This window comes from Octopus bimaculoides, chromosome 3 (assembly GCF_046866305.1).
Source record: "Octopus bimaculoides isolate indiv1 chromosome 3, ASM4686630v1, whole genome shotgun sequence".
NCBI classification, from domain to species: domain Eukaryota; kingdom Metazoa; phylum Mollusca; class Cephalopoda; order Octopoda; family Octopodidae; genus Octopus; species Octopus bimaculoides.
The window spans coordinates 46,034,420-46,056,393 of NC_142930.1; the positions used below are offsets into that span (position 1 = coordinate 46,034,420).

A 21,974-nucleotide genomic window follows, 5' to 3' on the forward strand; every position below is an offset into this window, starting at 1 on the left:
CGATCGGGAAGGCATTTTAATATGAAACATGTGACTTGACCAGAGCGGTAAAGTGTATCAGCAACATGATATCCTGCAGGCTGTCTGTATGGTTGGCTGGCTTGTGAACTGCACATTTTTTTTTTCTACTGCAAAGATATTGTTTGCTGCATATCGAGAGAAATTGCTTTGAAGAAATTGAATATTCTCAAACGATATAACTCGCCGAAGGATATCTGGCGTGTTTGATGATATAGAAAATATAGTATTTTGGTAATTAAAGCGAGTTCGATAGGTATCTTTATTATTTAGCACGAAGCGCTCCCAAACATATTATCTTTATGCTCGGTCGCTTGTATACGCAAGATGTCATTTCTTATCTGGGTGTAACCCCACCTCTTAAGGAGTGTTTAGTTCTTAATCAATTAGAAACTTGTTAACACTACTAATTCATGCACAATTTCTGTTGTAGCAACCTTTGCGTAGTGGCGCACACACGCACATATTCTCAACATTTTCCGTAGCAAAGAAACACTTCATACAATGTGAAAATACTTATTTATTAAAGTAATACTTTCCATCACATTTAAAAATGATATACTTTTCCAACATCCTCATGCCGTCCAAAAAGATTTATGTCGCCCCATCCCATAAATTTCTCACAAGTGTATTGCATGCTACGAGTTTGTGTGTGTGTGTGCGCGTAACTACTTGTCTATAAGTGTTTGTATAAGCGTTGTCAGAGTGAAAGAGTCCTAAATTAGAGTAAATAAACATTGTGTTCGCTCCTCTTTCTGCAATAAAAAAATGTAGACGATATACTGAACGAAACATTTCCTGTTGTTGTTTTTGGCGGATGAAAACGCAGTGGGTGCTTTTACAGGCTAAATTTTGTGATATCCTAAATAAGAAATATGTAAAATACTAGTTAATCTCATTAAGCGTCACTTATGGCTAATAAAAGACAAGCTTCTAATTCAATCCCCCACTTTAGGATCAGCAATGTAATTGCTATAATAATGGTCTCATCCAACAGCACAGACAGCAGCAAATACCACCATGCCTACAAAACCAAAAACAACAACAGCAAAGAAACGTCACAAATTTGATTGCCATCAACAAAAAAGCAATAATGGAACACATACACAATCACACCAACATAACATAAAAATAATTCAGACAAACGAAAATATATATAACATCATTAAAAAAAAACAAATGCCCCCCCCCCCTGATGGAGTAAGGAATTTCAGAAAAAATATTAACAAAACATTGTCAGGTGCAGGCGTGGCTGTGCGGTAAGAAGTTTGCTTCCCAATCACACGGTTCTGGGTTCAGTTCTATTGCGTGGCACCTTGGACAAATGTCTTCTACTATAGCATTGGGCCAGCTGAATCATTGTGAGTGAATTTCGTAGATGGATATTGAAAGAAGCCATCATATGTATGTGTGTCTATATTTGCCCCCCCCCCCCACCATCGCTTGACAATCGGTGCTGGTGTGTAACTTAGAATAAGAACCAGACTTTAAAAAGTAAGTACTGGGATTGATTCGTTCAACTAAAATTTTTCAAGGCGATGCCCCGGCATGGCCACAGTCTAATCACTGAAACAAGCAAAAGATAAAAGAAATACCCACATCAAACTAGAGGAAAATCATTGTAAGTAGCTCTTTCCTCTTTTCCTTTTAACATGACCGTGCTCAGAATTGGCAGTATAAATGCACGTGGGGTCGCTTTGTAAGTAGGGTTATGTACTCAATGACCTCAGGTCATTACGTACAAATGTAACAACGTGAGCAGACTTTCCGATTCACAAGCTTTTATGGTCATTTTCGGGGGATGATGGAAGGAAGGGGGAACTGCGGTACAGTTCCGGAAAGGTCTGGATCTCAGAAAGTAAGTTGGTAGTCTTGGATGTGAACAGTAGTGAAGGAGTGACTGATAGTTGTGTTATGCTCTGACAGGGAAGGGACAACCGAATTTTTTCAGAGGTCTAGAGGTTTTCTTGAGAACGTCCCTACCTTTAGTACTGGTGGGCAACTAGAACATCTTGAATGCACATTTGGAGTGTGGGGGGATAGGAGAGAGTAGTGCAAAAAGCTTCGCAAAACTGCCCAGACTTTTCCAACTGTCTCATAGGTACTGACTGGATTTCCTGAATGTGCCATTGGGCGAACCGCATCGGGCCACTTAGGTTGTTTCCAAACAGAGTATTCTGTAGGCCAGTAGCTAAGGGTAGAATAGGTTATCCACTTTTTAAAATTGTTGGTTACACAGATCATAAATTTGTGATTTGTACAGTCGACCTAGATATGCTTCGTAAGCAAAGTTACTGGAAGTTGAATGCGCCCGTCAAGAACAAATGGTGGTTTTCTCTAGAAAGGGCTCTAAAAAGAGTGGAATCAATTAGGCCGTACCAATAGAAATAGAAGGAAACTCATAAACTTATGAATGGCATCGCAACCGACGTGTTGGCAATAAGATTGGCTCTCGACCAATTCTTCAATGCTTAGACATGAGGAAACGAAAACTGCTCGACAGGGTCGAGTGGCGGAGGCGCAACGTAGAAATAGTTACAATTTGGTTTTTTGGTGAGCCAAAATGGGCGCATTGTACTCGAGCCCAAGTAGATGTGACCGGCATTTCAGCAGCACTTTGCTCGACTGTTTGGGTCGAGCAACGGAGTGCAGAATGGACTTCAGTGCCTATCTCGATAGCCTGCTGCAATTCTCAGCAAAGGAGGCGGAGCGTTGCAAAAACCCAATAACGGCTGTGGAAATACGGGAAACTATGATTAGCTGCACGGGGAGCAAATCATCTGGTTTGGCTAGTCTACCCCACAAGTTTTACCTATATATGCCAGACTTGTTTGGAGGCCTCTTGACAGACAACTACTGCAGCAAAATAGGAGAATTCCTAGTTCTGTAAGTTGAAGAGCAATAACACCGCTAAGAAAGACCCCAATAAAGGGCAATCAAATATTAAAAAAATATATTGGCGCATATCTCTGCTAAACGCAAATTTCAAAATTTATCCAAGGTGTTAGCGAAGACGTTGGCACTTGACGAGGGACTGAGTGTTAATTCGCAAGCTTGCACTATCCCAAACAGATCTACGACAATTTCCACCTCATGCGATACATCATAGAGAGGGTAAAGAACTTGGCATGGATGGGACTGTAAAAGTTTGATAGTTGTCATAGAGACTTTAGTCTCTCTCTATCACCTTTCAATATAAATATATATTAAGGAACAGTAGAACAATTCAACAACATAATAAAAATATATGTTTTATTTTTGATGATGCTTGGTTATACAAATCCTGTGTCACTCAGCTTAACAACCGCTGATTAAGTTGTAGTTGGTATTGGAAAGTTAAGAGCTTCCTTGATGCCTGCCAGAGAAGCAAGTAGCTATCACCATCGAAGACATCGAAGTGAAGAGTGCTTCGTTGAGGAGCGAGGAGTTGTCACGTAGAAGGTCTGTCGCTCAACTGACTTACAAAGGGAAACTCACTCTTTAAGTACTAGTTTTACTACGCATGCTCACTCGAGGGGCTTCCGGTGTTGAAGTCCCTTGTGCATGCGCAGAATAGTACTTCCTCAATGGCGGCTATAATTTCGCGCCACTACAGGACCCTGATCAATTTAGATCAATGAAAAGCCTTCGATGGGATCGACAACAATACTAGGTAGCCAGTTTCGGTCCTGTCTTCTGCAGCTGGATTTCTGCAATGTACAGCGACATCTGCTCGATAGTTCGAGTGAATGGTTACCTATCGGGACCGTTCAATATCAACTTCTCCGTCCGTGATGGTTGTCTCCTTACGTCTCTTCTGTAGGTACCATTGTGGAAACTGGAAACATTGTAGGGATTCCGCAGGAACTAGATGGGAGAACCATATCAGCGCATGTCATAATTTCGGACACCAGGTACTGTTCTAAAAGAATACGCTGCAGTGACATGAATTAAAATAAACCAAGAAAAATCTGTAGGCCTGCAGCTCGGCACCTTGAGAGATAGGTTCATACAGTCCAATAATGTTGGACGCTGGACGGACGGACCGGTTAAATTGCTCAGGGTCTGGTTTGGACCATATCCCCAGGTGGAAAAGAACTGAAGCTAAGTGACGAACAGGAGCCAATCTCACCCAGAAATGGACCAAGAGAAAGCTGTTGCTGAATGGTCAAGCAGAAGCGGCGAATGCACACATCGCTTCTGTCCTTGACTGTCGTGACTTACCCTAGTTCACATCTGACCAAATTGGAGAGCCTACTTTTCTGCATTACGTGGAAAGGGTGCGTTCCACTGGTTAGGCGCTCAATTTGCTATCGACACGCACTGAATGGAGAACTGGGCATGCTGTAGCTGATGATACGCAGACATGTACTGAGGCTTCGTCATTTCCTTGACGGTGAGCTGATATATTTATTGTATCGACCGTGTGATGTACTAAGGAGCCATTCTCGTCACCTCGCTTCGCACGGTCGTTACAAAGTAATTCCAAATGACGCACTAAGTCATTTAACATCCTCTTGACTTAATAAATGTGGAAAACTAGTCGCATCTGGAACATATACGCCATCTTTCCCTATTTCTATATCACTAGCAGAATCTTCAGATGAACTATTGTTTTCAACAAACGCTCTACTTGACTGTCACTTAGGGTTTGACCGTTAGGCTATTACTATGCTCTTAATTCAGTTTTGCCAACTCAGGATAAATTTTATTGATCGATAACGAAGATGGTAAAGAAATGTAAAAATGATATACGACGTGAGATGAAACGAAACTGGTAACTGACGATTTATTCTCCGTTATAAAATACAATGATTGTCATATATGTAATAAAATAAATGTAACAGGTTACAAGTATGTGTGAGAGATTTCGTAGTTAGGCTGGACTGTTGATCTTTGTAGACAAAGTTAACGTACTGTTTGGTGATGTGTAGATGCAACCGTTGTTCTGTTGGTTGTGTGGTGTTCATACAGCAACGATGTAAGCAGGTAGAGGTGAAAGCGGAGACTGGCTGGTGCCGGATACATCGCTGTCGAGACGAGTTGCGTGAGGTCGAGAACTGTCGTTCTTATAAAGATTAGGAGGCTCCCAGAGCTGGTGATTAATTTCCCGCGTAAGGAAAAATGAACTGTTGCGTCAACACGATTGGACGGCTGGAAACCGACCAATACGAACAACAAGCTCGGCTAATCACAAGGTCACGTGACCTGCTGGAACAAAAGGGCATGTGGAGCTGATGTCCAGGTATTTAAGCCGAAACAACCGCGACGAAAACATCTCACACGTAATGACAGTGTAAATCATTGCTGCTACAGATCAAAATCGTTAGAATTTGTATATTGTTGGCAAACAAAAATTACTTTAACCTTGAAAAGCAAGTTTAATATTACTGGCATTAAGACGATTAAAACCAAATTTGGACGTAAGAGGAAATTTTATTAAATAATTTGCATATTACACAAAATCTAGACATGATAGAAAAAAATCTAATAGATCTGAAATTAGCATACCGAAATTAGCTAAGAACACCTATTTGGTCTTCTGTAATAAAATCTTTGCTGCTTAGCGTAATTGATCCATGCTGTGCATACATTTGTTGATTTTGGCAGTTCCTAAAGACTATTGTATCGCTCTTTAACTGGTCTTTCGTTTCCTTACTTTTTCCTTTCTGTTCATCAAGTATTAGGCTTTTCTCGTATACATCTTGTTTTCCGTTTTACCATTTTCTTTTTCTTTCTGTTTCGTTTTGTTTTACATGAGTAGTTGTCTCTTAATTGCCCAATAATATGAAGTAACATTCGCTTTCGATTTGTCTCTTTCAGTATCAAACAGGTTCGTTTTGTTAACCACGATAGTACTTCTACATACGCTAATTTAGCTGTATCGCTTCTCTTTTATTTTCGTCACGGTAAAATCTTTCTGCACCTCAATATTTTCAGAGTAATTTTCCACTTGCTTTATCCATTAAGCTTTATAAATTTTCTGAATATTTTTTTCAAAAATTTCTCTCCAAAATATTCAGCTGCAGTGCGATTTCTGAGGTATAATTCTAAAGGTGTATTTGCGCGTGAGTGAACGTCTAATTTTCATATGCATGTTTGTGTATGTATTTATACCAGGTTTGGCTGGTTATGGTCAGTTGTTAAAAAAAAATCACATGTTGACTATTTCATTGATATGTGATCTTTTAAATTTGATTGTTGGTGTTTGTGAATGTGTCTGTCTGCGTGTGAGTGAACATTCGGATTGGTTATAGGTAAAAAAAAAATTGGAAGTTTATTTTGACCAGCGCAAAAGGTTTTACGTGGCCTATTGTATTTATGTGTGTGTATATAGCAAAGTAATAATTGCTGAACGAGGGGTACTCCGCTAGCTACTCATGAGACCTTTGATACCTTAGTTAGATGAAAGTTACCTTGTCGTCAAAGGATTTCAAGTTAACTCGCCGGCGATATAATTTAAAATGAGTGGTGAAGCCAGAAGAACGGAGTAAAAAAAAAAAGCAAATACAAAAGTATGATGAAATAAAATGGTCGGTAAGAGAAAAGAATGAAAAGTGCAAATATTTGGAAGTGGGCAATTGTCTCATGTATATATGATGATAATAATGCTGGCTGCAACTCGATTTCGAGCAATGCCATCACTTGTCTGTTCTTTTAAACATGAGCAGCACGGATATGCCTTTCCAGACCTGTTAGGGATCTACACTCTTTTCCATAGACATGGCAATGTTCAGAACCTCTTGCAGCAAGTGTTCAGGGAGCTTACATCTGCGCTGACACATGCTTTCATTCCATCATGGAATTTTTCATTAAGTGCTTTGCTTCTTTTCGGTTGCGGCCAGTCATAGTGTGCATCACATCATAGAAATGTTAATAGAAATCAAGCGATGCCTGGTAAGCACTTTTAGTTAGAAGTTCTGCTAATATTTAACCCAGTACAACCTGTCACGTGGTCCGGTCATTGGCGATTAAACCAGCAAACCCACCAAGTAAGGAGAGTAATTATATTTCATGAGTTAAGTGTTAGAATCCAGCAGGACAAAAACACAGTCTGTCAAAAAGCGGATGAACTCAGTGATATCAAAGGGACGCGAAATTTTTTTTCCCCAGAGTCCGGACTCCAGTTATGAACTCATTTGCATACAGCTCAACTATCAAACTAGTGTCCACTTAGTCACGAAAATACTCTGGTTGAGTTCAGTGGAAAATGTGCGTTATAGCCTAATTCAACTGTTCTAAATAGGTTAATAGGGATGACAAATGTGAAATTTAGTGTATAAAGTGAATGGAGAGCTACTCACCAATGATGCCATAAGTGTTGCCAATTTGCGTAATTTACTAGAAAATATAAATGAGTGTATGTTATATGTTCACATCTATGTGCATGCGTAGGTATACGTATATATGAATACATCTTCACTAGTAGTACTATTTTGTTAAGCGCATCTACTAAGCAGTATGAACTGTGTTTAAGGCAGATACGCACAGCGTGAATCACTCCGCTATAGACACGGTTTGTAAACATGTCAAATAAAGTAAACACGTAGAAACATAACAATGCCTTGAGTGAGTTGTTTATTATCCCACTAAGAACAAAAGAATACATAACATGGTGGCAGCGATAAATACTAATCGAAAACAGTGCCTTTACAACAAAACACGAAATCAACAAACCTAAAATTTAAGAAACTGAATTTCGCTTCGTCTTCGGACACACACACACGAGTATCAAAAAATGGCGTCCCCCGTCGCCGTACAGATGAATCTACATCCAACCATGAACTGGGAAGCGGATGATATCGTGGAAGCATTCAAGAAATTCAAACAGAAAACCCAACTAGCTTTCAAAAGTTTCATGAAAGGTGCAACTGCCGACGAAAAGGTAAGCTACATCCTTTTATGGACGGGAGAGAAGGGCCTAGACCTATTCAATAGTTGGAACATGTCAGAATCGGATTGCAATAATCCAGACATACTTTTAAAGAAATTTGAAAGGCACCTAGAGCCCAGATCAAACCATAGAATTCATAGATATGAATTCCAGGGCCTGAAACAATACCCACAAGAAACGATTGACAACTTCTTGTCCAGACTAAAGAATGTTGCCGAGAAGTGCAAATTCAAAGACAAGGACGAAAGGATTGTCGATCAACTTATATAGGGGTGTGCTCATAAAGAAGTCCAGAAATCCCTCATCGGTAAGGACGCTCTCAAGTTGGCAGAGGCAGTAGACACTGCAAGAGCATTCGAGGCCACTACCAAACAAATGGCCTCACTCACTCTGCAAACGAACATAACAGGCAGCAGTGTAGATACTGTATCAAAACGTGGGACGAAATAAACCCACAAACAGAGAACATGCCAGTACTGTGGTACAGAGCATGAGTTCAATGACAGGAGGAAATGTCCTGCATACGGTACACACTGCAAAGCATGTGGAAAACCCAACCACTGGGGGAAAATGTGCAGACTAGCAAAGTCTCAAAAATATAAGCCCCAATTTTCAAAGTGGAGTGGAAAAAGAAGACAAAGAGATATACATGCCCAACATCTCGAAGAAAATACTTCAGAGGAGGAATTCTTGGCAGTCGGCATAATAAATATAAATGAAATAGGAAATAACAACCAAAAGAAAAATGAGGCATACACAACTATAGAAATTCAGAAGAAGTCAGGCAGGAAACGAACATACGTTGACTTGAAGCTAAAGATTGACACTGGAGCCCAGAGTAATATCCTACGTGTCAACCTCTACAAAAAGATGTTCCCAGAACACATGACACATGAGCAGAAAGTCAAAGAAGGAATCCTCACACCAAGTGATGTAATCCTCACTGCATTCGGAGGTACAAGGATTCCACAACTGGGCAAAACAACCATCATAGGGACACACAGAGGAAAAATAATTAAGTGTTCTTTTTATGTCACAAAAACAGATGGACCTGCAATTCTCGGACTTGATACCTGTCAAAAGTTGAATATTGTGTCAATCAACGGTGAAGTGAATGCAGCTCCAAGCAGGATTGACAGAGATATGCCTATCAAGAACCGACCATCAATCACAAATAAAGAAGAACTGATAAGCATGTACCCAGAATGCTTTGACGACACTGTCGGTTGCTTTGAGAAATGTCGATACCACATAACAGTCGACCCCAATGCCAAACCAATTGTCCACCCACCTCGCCGAGTTCCACTAGAACTAAAAGAGAAGCTGAAGGCAGAGTTGGACAGAATGGAAAAAAAAGAAATAATCACCAAAGTGACACGGCCAACTGACTGGGTGAACTCTATCGTAATCAAAGAAAAACCCAATGGTGCCCTACGAATATGCCTCGAACCAAGAGATCTGAACAAAGCATTAAAACGGGAGTACTACCCAATTCCAACCCTTGAAGAAATCACACCATCATTAGCTGGATCCAAGATATTCAGCAAACTGGATGCCAGTAATGGGTACTGGAATGTGAGGATAGACAAAGAATCATCGATGCTAACTACCTTCAACACACCATTTGGCAGATACCGATTCAACCGACTCCCATTTGGACTAAAGGTGAGCCAAGATGTTTTCCAGCGCCAAATAGATGAAACATACCAAGGCTGCAAGGGAGCAATTGGGATAGCAGACGATATCCAAGTGCATGGCACGAATGAGATCACACATGACTTCAATTTACATGAAGCTATGGAGAAAACCCGACAAGCAGGTATCAAACTCAATGCAGACAAGTGTGTGATAAAAGCAACAGAGTGTAAATTCTTTGGAATAATATACTCTGCAGAGGGAGTGAAACCAGACCCCGCTAAAGTGGAAGCCATCAGAGATATCAAAGAACCCAAAGATAAGAAAGAACTCAGGAGCTTCCTGGGACTCATCAACTACATGGGAGCCTTCATACCCAAGCTAGCCGATCACACTGCAAATCTCCGAGAACTAAACAAAGATGACGTAGAGTTTGATTGGTGTGCTTCACACACACAGGATTTCAACGCAATCAAAAAGCTCATCAGTAAGGAGACAACTCTACAGTACTATGATAGACGCAAGCCAGTAACGCTCCAAGTTGATGCTTCTATGAGAGAAGTTGGCGCAGCATTAATACAAGAAGGCAAACCTATTGCATTTGCCTCAAAAGCTCTCTCACACACAGAGACAAGGTATGCGAACATTGAAAGAGAACTCCTGGCAGTAGTATACGGCTGTGAAAAATTCCATACATACCTGTATGGCAGACATTTCAATATTGAATCAGACCATCGGCCGCTAGAACAAATAGACAAAAAGAACCTCACAAAATCACCAGCCAGTCTACAAAGGCTACTGTTGATGCTCCAAAAATACGACTACAACATCAGGTACAAGCCAGGAAAGGACCTGATATTAGCAGATGCTCTTTCCAGACTGTCCTCACATGATAAACAGGAGATGGAAGGACTAAGTGTAAAGGTCCACCACATTGTAAATGTGACATACACAAAGCTGGAACAAATAAAAGAAGAGACCAGCAAAGATGAAGAACTCCAGCTCCTTACTCAGATGGTGATTCAGGGGTGGCCAGAGAAGAGACATCAGGTGCAGCCCCTCATTCGTGAATATTGGGCCATCCATGATGACATAGCAGCGGAGAATGGAATCCTGATGGCTGGATCCCGAATAATCATACCCAGATCAATGAAAAAAGAAATTCTTGAAAAGATCCACCAAGGGTATCTGGGAATAGAAAAATGCAAACTCCGAGCTAGGTCAACTGTATATTGAGTAGGCATGTATAAAGACATAGAGAAGATGGTTTCTGCATGTCACATCTGTCAAAAGCACAGAAACACACAGCAAAAGGAGGAGATGATGTCCAGTGACATTCCAAGAAGGCCATGGCAAACTATTGGAGTAGATCTGTTCACAGAGAACAAGAATGGTACTTGATAATGGTCTGCTACTACTCCAAATTCCCATTTGTGAGGAAAGTGAAAGACCTGAGAGCCAAAACAATAACTACAGTGGCTCGAGGACTTGTGGCAGAGCAAGGAATACCAGAGCAGATCATATGTGACAATGGAACCCAATTCACATCTCAGGAGTTCAAAAAGCTAGCTGATGAATATGGGTTCAACATTGTAACCTCATCTCCACACTACCCCAAGGGTCATGGATTCATTGAAAGACAGGTGCAAACAGTCAAAAGAACACTAGTCAAATGCCGTGAAACTAAAGAAGACCCACACCTGGCTCTTTTGTCCCTACGAGCAACACCACTGAGAGCTGACATGAAATCCCCAGCAGAAATGCTGAATGACAGGAAATATAAAACCACCCTGCCAACTAAGATTCAACCTCCTATTGACCAGGAAGAGACAAGGGCAAAGCTAGCAGCCACTCAGGAACAAGCACAGAAATATTACAACAGACATGCACAATATTTACCCGAGATACTTGGAGGACAACATGTGCATACTCAAGATCCCATAACTAAAACATGGATCCCAGCACAGGTTGTCAGTAGAGCTGAAACTCCAAGATCATACATTATAGAAACTGAATCTGGTAGGCAGCTGAGACGTAATAGGGCCCACATCCGCCCAACACCAAAGCTATGGAGGATAACACGTGCAACACCTGCAGCATCAGTGACAACACCAAAAAGAACTACAACATGCACAGCAGATGACAGCACAAACAGAATCCGTGTTTCCACAGGATCATCACCCCAACGGGTACCAACCACCCATCAGCAGCCCAACAACACACCTCAGACACCAGTGCAGAGCACAAGATCCACCAGATGGAGATCGAACATTTTACCACCGATTCGATACCGTTAAGAGAGAAGGAAAATAAAACAACTACTTCTGCTAGATTAGGAAGCAGAAAACCATGTCTGTGGGCAGAATAATCCCACGGTTTCTGCTGCAGGATTGCCACCCTCGCGCTGACAATCCATTAGTGTAAGGGAGATTACTTCTATAAGAAGAAGGGATGTTATATGTTCACATCTATGATCATGCGTAGGTATACGTATATATGAATACATCTTCACTAGTAGTACTATTTTGTTAAGCGCATCTACTAAGCAGTATGAACTGTGTTTAAGGCAGATACGCACAGCGTGAATCACTCCGCTATAGACACGGTTTGTAAACACGTCAAATAAAGTAAACACGTAGAAACATAACAAGGCCTTGAGTGAGTTGTTTATTATCCCACAAAGAACAAAAGAATACATAACAGTGTAGTTTCCTAATTTTTTGACTGATTTTGTATATTCCTAATTTAAAATGTTGGTGTTGATCTGAAAACATCGTAATCAATATGGCGTTGTGTCGCATTGCGCCCTCCTTGCATATATCAATGGGTACCTGCAGTATCACTTATCTCAGTCTGAGTATAGGTACGTAATGTTAGCTCTGTATAGAGATAGTACTCAACTGAGCTATGAGGATGGTGGAGGGGGGAATGTGATGCTTATGTGAGACCTGCTATGCTGTACTCACAGAATGGTACACACCATTCTATGCCTGATTGGCTGTGATGTAGCAGTACACAGTATGTGGATTTTCAATGTGAGCTCTGATTGGCTGTATGCAAATGGTTCATTACTGGGGTCCGGAACTCTCGTGGGGGAAAATTCGCCAACGGGACATACAACAGGTGGGAGTAACAAATCCCTAGTCTTTGCTTAAACATCCCTCTAGGACAAGGAAAAGTTTGATGCGACTTCGTTTGCATCAAACTAGATCGTATTTTTGGACAACTACGTACGTTGTTCAGAGTGGGATTGGCCCTGTGCAAAGCACTTACTTCACTTTAAAGAGCTTCGTGTTTGTGTGACTATCTCTATATCACTTGTCTACGTCACATCACTAGGGTTCGACAAATTGAGTACGAGAAGAAAGTACCAGACATAAAGATATAAGAATTGCAGTCGATATAATCGACTGTAACATCTCAAAGTAGTCCAATAGCATAGCTACAGTTCAATGCCTGAGACGATATATATATATATATATATTTCGCTTTTGGATTTGGTTTGCAAGATTCTTTATGTGAGTTCGTGCGTTGAAGCATATTCTGTTGTGTCGGGGGAGAGACATTCTTTTTTGGTGCCTTAAAACTATTGAAGAGGTTGCAAGACTCGACGAAAATTTAAGAAAAATAAAAAAGAAATAAGTGGAAATTTTACCGGTGTGTGTGTTAAATTATAAGGCACTAAAATAGAATACTCTTCCCAGACACAACAGTATATATATAGATTCTACAAGAATAGATGCAAGCGTTAATATTTATAAAAACGTGACTTATTAATAAAAATCTGTTAATGTACAACCATCCAGATATCTGAGTACCTTATCATTTTTTCTAATATAAATATATATATATATATATATATATATATATATATATATATATTAGTCTGAATGCAGACTAGGCTGTGTGTGGGTGCTTGTCTCCCCCTCGCAAATATAAGGACACAGGAAATGTGTCAAGGCCGACAGGAAGCGGTCCAGCTTCCTAGGGCTAAATAGCAGCAGTATGATTCCCTTATTGGGACTGACACATTAAGTTGACAGTATACAACTGCTTTATATATATATATATATATATATATATATATATATATATATATATATATATATAGAGAGAGAGAGAGAGAGAGAGAGAGAGAGAGAGAGAGAGAGAGAAAATATATGAAAACATGCATTCTCCCTCAATCCATTTCAGAAGTTTTTTTCTGTGCTATATTTTTATGCTAGTCACTAAAATTTGGACACCGTGATCTTCAATGAACTTTTCTATTTGTGAGAGAAGCAAAAGAAGATAACAGAGTATCGCCTGATGTAATTTCTTAATGCTCCACCACCAAGTCGAGTTCAATTTTGCTTTTTGTTCATCAGCAATGTGGATGTGTGTGTGAACATTCATATGATTAGAATTTTGTCAAAATTTTTCCAACTTATATTTCATAGGTTACGTTTTAGAAACCCGTTATTTTTCATTACAAAGGAACCTATGAGAATGGAAAAGGGGGCGCACAAATTGTCATGCCTAATGAAATTTATATTAGCTCTAACTCTAGACATTTGTATGGATGCAAAATTTTATTGACATCTCTTTAATAAAGAGAGGGAAATGTATCCCCACCCAAAACATGTACTTTTTTTTTAAGTGAACCTGGTATTTGTCAGTTTGAGAAGTACTGTCTATGAGTTAACCGATAAGGCATTTTAAATGTCACGCCTTTACTTTTTTTTTATCTTCAGAGAATGCTAATTGAAAGATCCATTTTACTCATAAAGATTTCCTGTGTATCATGTAACACGCACATAAGTTTACGTACAAACATCACCAGTTGATGAACGTGATATAAAACAATTTGGGTTAATGCGTATCTTGCTATGGTCTTCTGTTAGCTGATAGCTGGTTCCAACTGCTTGTCTGAAAACATTTGTAATTTCGACTATATATAATCGTTATTCACTGTAATCATGTGCATACGAAGTCTGAAACATTTTATAAGATTTCAAGTCTTTGTGTAGTCTGGCTGATATGGTTATAAGTTATAAAACGACAGTAAAAATCCCTTAACAATTGTTATACTGTTCGACAACATGCTATACAATTCGGCTTAGGAAAAATTCAGTTCATTCCAATAAAAACATTGTCTTATATGTAAAAGAATGACTAAATGTTGTGTGTGCGTATGATTGTATGCGCGTGTGTGTCCGCGCGCGCGCAAACACACATACACACACACACATGTTACTGAAAACGTGACTATGTAGATTTTACTTTTGTATTAAATGTCTCATACACTAGCGTAGCTGGGAGGGGGGGGGTAAAAGCAGTCCGCCGCGGGCGGCACTTTTAAAGGAGCACCAGTTTTGGGTCTGCTGTAAGCAATATGTGTTTTTTTTGTGGGGACCGGGGGCGGCAAACGGAAGGGCACTCACTCCAGCTACGCTAGTAGTTTCATATGTATATCTTTTGTGAGCTTGTGTGTGTGTGTGTGTGTGTGTGTGTGTGTGTGCGCGCGCGCGATTTATATAATGTAATATATCGTGCATACAATAAAGTATATTGTTTTTATTATTTATCAAAGTTTGATAAGTGCCTACGCACGAAACTCTCGGCCTCTGAGCCACTTTGTAACTTCTGTTAATAATTGATACAAATAAAAAAACAGCATGGTCACAGCCTCTGGGCCGAAACGTATAAAATACTAATGCTTTAGGTGTGTGTGTGTGCGTGTGTCATATACATAATAAACATATTTTAATATTATGATTGGAATAATACATTTTATGGTTAAATGACTTTTCAAACCTTTCTCATTGGTAGGAGACTACCTCGCTGCTGATTAACTTGGAAGCATTTCAAGCGAGATAAATACAGAGGAATAGCTGTTACAATATTTAAATCGAGTTTCCTTCCTTCCTCTCTTTTGTGGTTACCACCATCACCTGTCAAGGGCACAAAAACAGAATGGACAACAGGAAAGAAGTAATACTCTTAGGCCGTGATCCAATATTCAATGCGATAAACCACTTCACGTTGCACTGTTTGTTTTTATTATTATGGCCGAGTTCCAGCCCGGGTCGCAGCAACAAAGTCCACCCGCCACACTTCTCGGTCCATCATCTCTGCCTCGAGGTCCTGGATACATTCCAGGCCAGTGTCTGTAACCAAATTGTTGATGGAAGTGTGACGATGTTTCTTACATCACCGTGAAGTGAGTTCCACAAGACAAATTTGGACGTTTCCAGTCCAGATAGTCGCAGTCGTCTTCGCCTGATCTTCTAGCTAACTTTCAGCAGGTCTCCATAAAGGCATTCGTTTGTCATATGCTGCAGCTACTTTACATTTAGAGCCATTTATAGCACCCTTGTGTAGCATCCATTTAGCCAGTTTGATGATTTCTTTCTCAGCGTCGATGTTGCACTGCCGTATAATAACATTGATTCGACAGTTGCAATGAACCACTTGATTTTGATTTGCTTAGGCAATTTGAAGTTCTAGACCTTCTTTAGTTTGTGACAAGCTGTCCATGCCTGTGCCTTCCTGATCCTGATGTCTGCTTCCGAACTGCTCACCTAACCACCCAAGTACTTGAAGTCTTCAGTAACATTCTATTTGGAACCACTCAAAGCAAACAGTTTGGCATCACTTGATTAGTTGAAAGACATGTATTCAGTTTTCTTGACATTTGTGTGTAGTTCTATTTTAGCAGCTGTTATGTTTGATCTCTTTCATTAGATATGAGTGCTATATCATCTGCGAAATCCAGGTGTGTGATGGTTATTGCTGGTAATCTCCGCGATCTTTGCCGGTTTATGGTGAAACCAAGGTCTCTTTCACGGTTGTCTATAGCCTGCTGCATTGCATAATCCATTACAATTGCAAACAAGTAAGGGACAAGTGTATCTCCTAATAGAACTCCAGCTAGTATTTGAAAGAATTCCGTTTCTTCGTCAGATGACAACACACGAGCTCTGGTCTTCTCGTAGGTCTTTGCAATGACAAGAACTAGTTCTTCTAGAATGCCACATGCTCGAAGGAACTTCATTTTGTAACGATGGATGCTGTCAAATGCTTTTCTGAAGCCCACGAGATTACAATGGCAGGTAGCTGCCTTGATTTAACCCCTTCTATGATACACCTCAAAGCTAAGATCTGAGATGTTGTGGATCTACCTGGTCTAAATCCATTTGATTTGGTTTCAGATGGTTATCAAGCACCGGTTGAATCCTGTTCAGGATCATTCGGTTGATGATTTTGAGTGAAATATTGGATAGTGTAATTCCCCTGTAGTTAGTTTCATTGCTGAGATTTCCTGACTTTGGGTTTGGTATCAAGTCAATCTCGGATCATTGATCTGGACTTTCCTGGTTTTGAAAGAGCTTATTCGCTAAACCCAGTATTATTTCATCTAGATTGCACTGTCTAGTATGGTCTTCCAGTTGTATATGTAGAGAAAAACTGTCGTTACATACATACATACACACGCATACATACATGCATAAATAGATGTGCGCGTGCGTGTGTAGTGAATCCTGGCGGCCACGATAGGAAGCAAAACGGAAAAGGAATTCAAAGAGAGTAATTCTCTCGAGCTTCTAGAATGTTCGAGAGCTTTCTGGAAACTTCCGGTTTACATAGAAGTCGGGGGCTTCCGGTTCATCCCTTATATAAGGGAAGGAATTTCTAAATTCGCGCCACTCAGTGTTTGTTGATTTTTCGACATACCTGAGTCAGACCGCCGCACATACACAACAGCTCGCGCGCACGTTCGCCTCACTTACTTGAAGACATGTGGTTTGCAAACAGGATATATTCATGTAATGTTACAAGCTTTCCTTCAATTAACCTAATATGTTAACGCATTATTTCTTGTAATAAATGTTATGACTTGTTACAAGCGTCTCATGAATTTCTATTTTCTTGTTGTTACGATCAAGATGGTGACCCCCCTTTCTCTCATGCTGACTAAATTATAGTGTGCCATTTATTCGACATTACCACTATAAAATGGTAATCCTGACATCACGATATATATATCTTCGAAACGCCTAGTTTTAGAATAGAGGCAGCTGATGAAGGAATAATTCCAAGTGGCTTGTTTGTTTTCCTATGTGTTCGTTCTATTGTCTGTAAACAAAGTCCGTTTTGCTTTTATGTCCCCGTTTATCTTTCTAATGTCCTGTACCCGGATATGCATCTATATATACATGTAGATGCATATGCTTATATATCATTTGTATTATTTATATATATGTAGTGAAACTAACCTCTATCGCCATTATATACAAACAAAGCATCTTCCCCACTGTTATAAATATAATCAAGCGCGGGCGTAGCAGAGAGCAGCCTGCTGTATCCATCACATGACTGACTATTCTTTGCGCGGGTAAATTATCTCGTACCGTTCCCGCCAGAACGCAAACTCACCAACCGTAGCCCCTAATAAGGTCACGTGATAGTGTTTTTCTAATGCTTCTCTGGAGCCTACCTTCAGCTATAAATAGCCTGCTAGATACCCAGCAAATCGTCGCGCCTCAGATCTTAGATCTGGCCGCCGGCCACACACGCGTAACACAGCAGCAGCTAGTTCCAGCGACGACATCAACACCATCGTACAACTACGAACTACAAGCATCGCCCCAGACGTCGCCAGCAGCAACACGACTCTACGTACTACCAGCACCGCCGCCAGTGTCAACATGACTCTACACGTACACAAGCTACCAACAGCTAACTGCAGCACTTCTCTTCGATCCTGTTTGTATGATTCACCTCACCACGAATATAATAGCCAAGAATTTAGCCTGCGAAGGACATCTGTATTCAAGAACCCGGCTTGGCATAGAAGCCCTAACATCACAACTAGTGATCGTTCTGCCCTACACGCCTTAACTTCTTATATACAGACACTTACCACTGTGTACTCTAACAAAGAACTGGTATCTTAAATTCTTATACGTGTTACTGACTCTATTCTATACTATGTATCTCTCGCATACACATACATGTATTACTTGCACACAGTCTTATATTGTGTTTTATTATGTCGTATTCACACTCACACACAGACATACGATTTAATGCTCCAATAAATACTACTGTTATACATCTCTATCGGTTGGTTCAATATCGTCTTCCTTACTGGCATTTACGAGTTCACTATGTTATCGAAGTATAACATATTTATCATTTTATATTTTTGTGTTCGACCGTGTGACGCGTTTAATAAAAGGAGCCTGTTTTTCCATTCGTCACCATTTCTCCTTTTGGGTTCGCACGGTCGTTCTTACACACACACACACACACACATATATATATATATATATATATATATATATGGAACAAACGACCTACTTATGCTTAATTATACAAGGTTTACCTGGGATTAATAATAACAGCATTTATTGAAGAAAGACTGAAAGTAGATTTAGTATCAATATCAGAAACGGCAGTAACATGCTGGCTTTCGTTGTGTAAATGATATTGATTATATCTAAGCATTTAGTTTTCTATACGAAACGGTTTCACGAGCAGTACGTCATTTCTCCAATAAAAAGTCAAGTTTTTCAAAACTTCAGAGCTTGTTCCTTTCTCTACAGAAATCTATCGCAGTGTGTAGAAATATTCAGTAGTATGTCCCATGATCAAGATTTCTAACCCTGCTAATTCTAATCCACGAGTCCCATTTCCACCATATAAAATGCAGACATTCATAAAAAAAATCTCCACCGTCACTGCGAATTTCTATTTCTCTGTAGTGACTATCTGGACGGCCTCAATGATTTCTGGGCTTAAAGTGGAGTGATTAAAGGGTAACATCTGCTCCACATAAGTGAAACAGGTAAGAAATAGCTGTAAGTAGAAAGTTAATGTACAAGAAGAGGACAATGTGAGGTATAACGGAATCTAGATCAGAGTTAATAAAATTGTGGAATGGAGAGCCCTCTGTCAGCGTATACTATATTGGAGCGATCAGGTGAGAAGTTTTCGATTCAAAGATCAGAGATAAATGAAATACATAAGCAAGTATTATGGGTAAGAGGTCCTTAGGTGATGAAGGATGTTAATGATTTCTTGAGCATTGCTGTCGACGACCAGAGACATTTGATGTTTGTGAAGACTAACTGCTCGTTGACTCACAAATGCATAAAATATTAACAATTTTTTAGAAAGTTTTGAGGCCTACAGAGAACTCTTTAGTGACCGACTTGTTGTCGACCCCTGCACTAGATAATGAAGTCAGTGCTTGTTTAAGAGTGTTTCCGTCCAGCGACATAAATAAGTAGGGTTTTCACATATAGCATTACAAAAATAGCATTATTGTGGGCGGACACACACGCACACACCACACACACACCACACACACACACACACACACACACACACACACACACACACATTCTCTTTCCACCTCTTTCTCACGCCACTTTCCCCATCTCTCAAATAAACAAACACCGCATACATCAAATGTACTGGTTCTGCCATGTATTATGAAACACAATTTTTACAATAATGAGTTTTAACAAGCATAATGATAAAATTTTGTGGGTGTGTGTGGCCAATTAATTAATCCTTAATACTCTGATATTCATTTTATTTAGCCTGGAAAAATGAAAGGGTAACATGACCTCGGTGCCATTATTCGGATATAAGTAAATTCTGTGACATACTACCTATAAAGACAGACTTGTTCCAGAAGTAGCATTACTAGGCTTTTGTAAGTAACACAAAAAAGCCTCTGTTAACCTTAAACATTCTTATGCCTACTTTGAAAGATATATCTAGTTCTCTATTTAAGTTTTTTTTTAAATTATTTCAGATTACGAACAAAAAAATGTCGAAATCTAAGATGGATGGAATAGCGGTTACACTTAAGAACACAAATATGAGCCATTGTGAAAATATAATCGTAGCGCTCTTACAATATCAATACTTCTCTGAAATGAATGACCTACGTACAGATTTTTTTTTTTTAATATTTGTCCTGGAAGAAAGAATATATACTCAAAACAAAACAATAGCAGAAGCAACATTATTTGTCACACAAAACAGCTTACCTTCACAAGAAATGCATCTATAATTTCTGTAATATAGTTGTTAAATGCTACATGTGTTACATTCTCTGAAACAATATACCATGTTGTACAAGCATCTCCAATATTCATAAATGCAAGGAAATTGCTTCATTTCAATGATTCAATCTAGTTTCAACTCCTTAAAGAAAGATTTGAGCAATGACAGCTCGTGTATAGGAACCGCGGAACTGCAGCATCCCCTGTTTCCACTCGATATTATCGATAATATTCAATATAATGAGTCCTTTTTTCTTTCACTCTTTCTTTATACTTGTACATTATATAATCCTTAAGCTTAATGTCAGTAGCTATCGCCTAGTCTATGAAAATAATACAAAAATCCTTGTATAGAACTGTGCGTTTCACAGTTCCAGTGACGCGGTGTTTGGCTGTTGTGCGCATACTCACATCTCCGAGATAGGAAGCTTCACGCTAGAGAGAGAGAGAGAGAGAGTACTGCGTCGTGAACGACAGTGCCGACCCCGGTGTTCCGGTGAAAGGTAGTGCTTCTTTTTAACTCCGCGTGTGTTGTGCCTAAAAATGTGTTTATATTCTTGAATGTGATAAAGTGTAGAATTAGATTATTATCCTGCTTCCAGCTTCAGTGTGGCTGCCAGGATTTGAAAAATAGGACACATTTCCCCCACTTTATTTTGTGATTAAGGGGGGATTTTTGAAAAAAACAAGGGGGAATTCGCGGCGGTGTTCAGTGAACAAATTAAACACACTATCCGGCATTGGCTAAAACGTGAACTGATCAAGTTTATGTATAAATTTTCTTTTTATATGTTTGTCTCATTTTACACAATATTAAAACAACGGCTAAAACCTTTCTGAAGCAGCACCCCCACTAATTTTATCTACGAGCCGCCAGTGGATTTGAAGTAGTCATATGAACTTCCACCCGTCTTAAAAATCAATAAGGGGGAGATACTGTAGAAGCTTTGTCTAAAGATAAACCAACAGATAGCATACATCAAGTCTAACTTCATTTTTCATAATAAGGATTGCAGTTGTAAGTGCTCATAATAGGGAAAACTCGAATGACTTTATTGGTGTACTAAAATGAGAGCAGAAATGGACTCAACGTCAAATTTGTAACTGATACAACTGGAATGGTACAAAATCACTTCTGCAAAGACATCGACAATTTACCTACAAGAACTGACATAGAGCATGTTCCAGAAAATAGCAACGCTTGGATATGTAAAGAGTTCTCACAGAGTATTTATTAAACTTGTGGCACTGCTGCAAAAGAACCCGAAAAAGAGGGATGATTATTTTCTCTTCAGTAATTCAGTTTTATTTTGATGTTTATCATCCCACAGAGTAATTTTAATTTTGGTTTTCAAACACAAAAGACACACAAATAATACACACAC

General features: G+C 39.6%; 1 protein-coding gene across 1 annotated transcript; it reads right to left on the minus strand.

Moving 5' to 3' along the window:
• Positions 1–16,229: 16,229 nt before the first annotated feature.
• LOC149136517 (uncharacterized) lies at positions 16,230–16,562 on the minus strand. The gene has a single exon (XM_089348354.1). The coding sequence runs from the start codon at positions 16,560–16,562 to the stop codon at positions 16,230–16,232; it is 333 nt and encodes a 110-aa protein (XP_089204480.1).
• Between the last annotated feature and the right edge of the window lie 5,412 nt (positions 16,563–21,974).

Excerpts from the sequence above, each read along its gene's own strand:
- LOC149136517 (XM_089348354.1), bottom strand. The coding sequence starts at position 16,562 with ATGAAGTTCCTTCGAGCATGTGGCATTCTAGAAGAACTAGTTCTTGTC.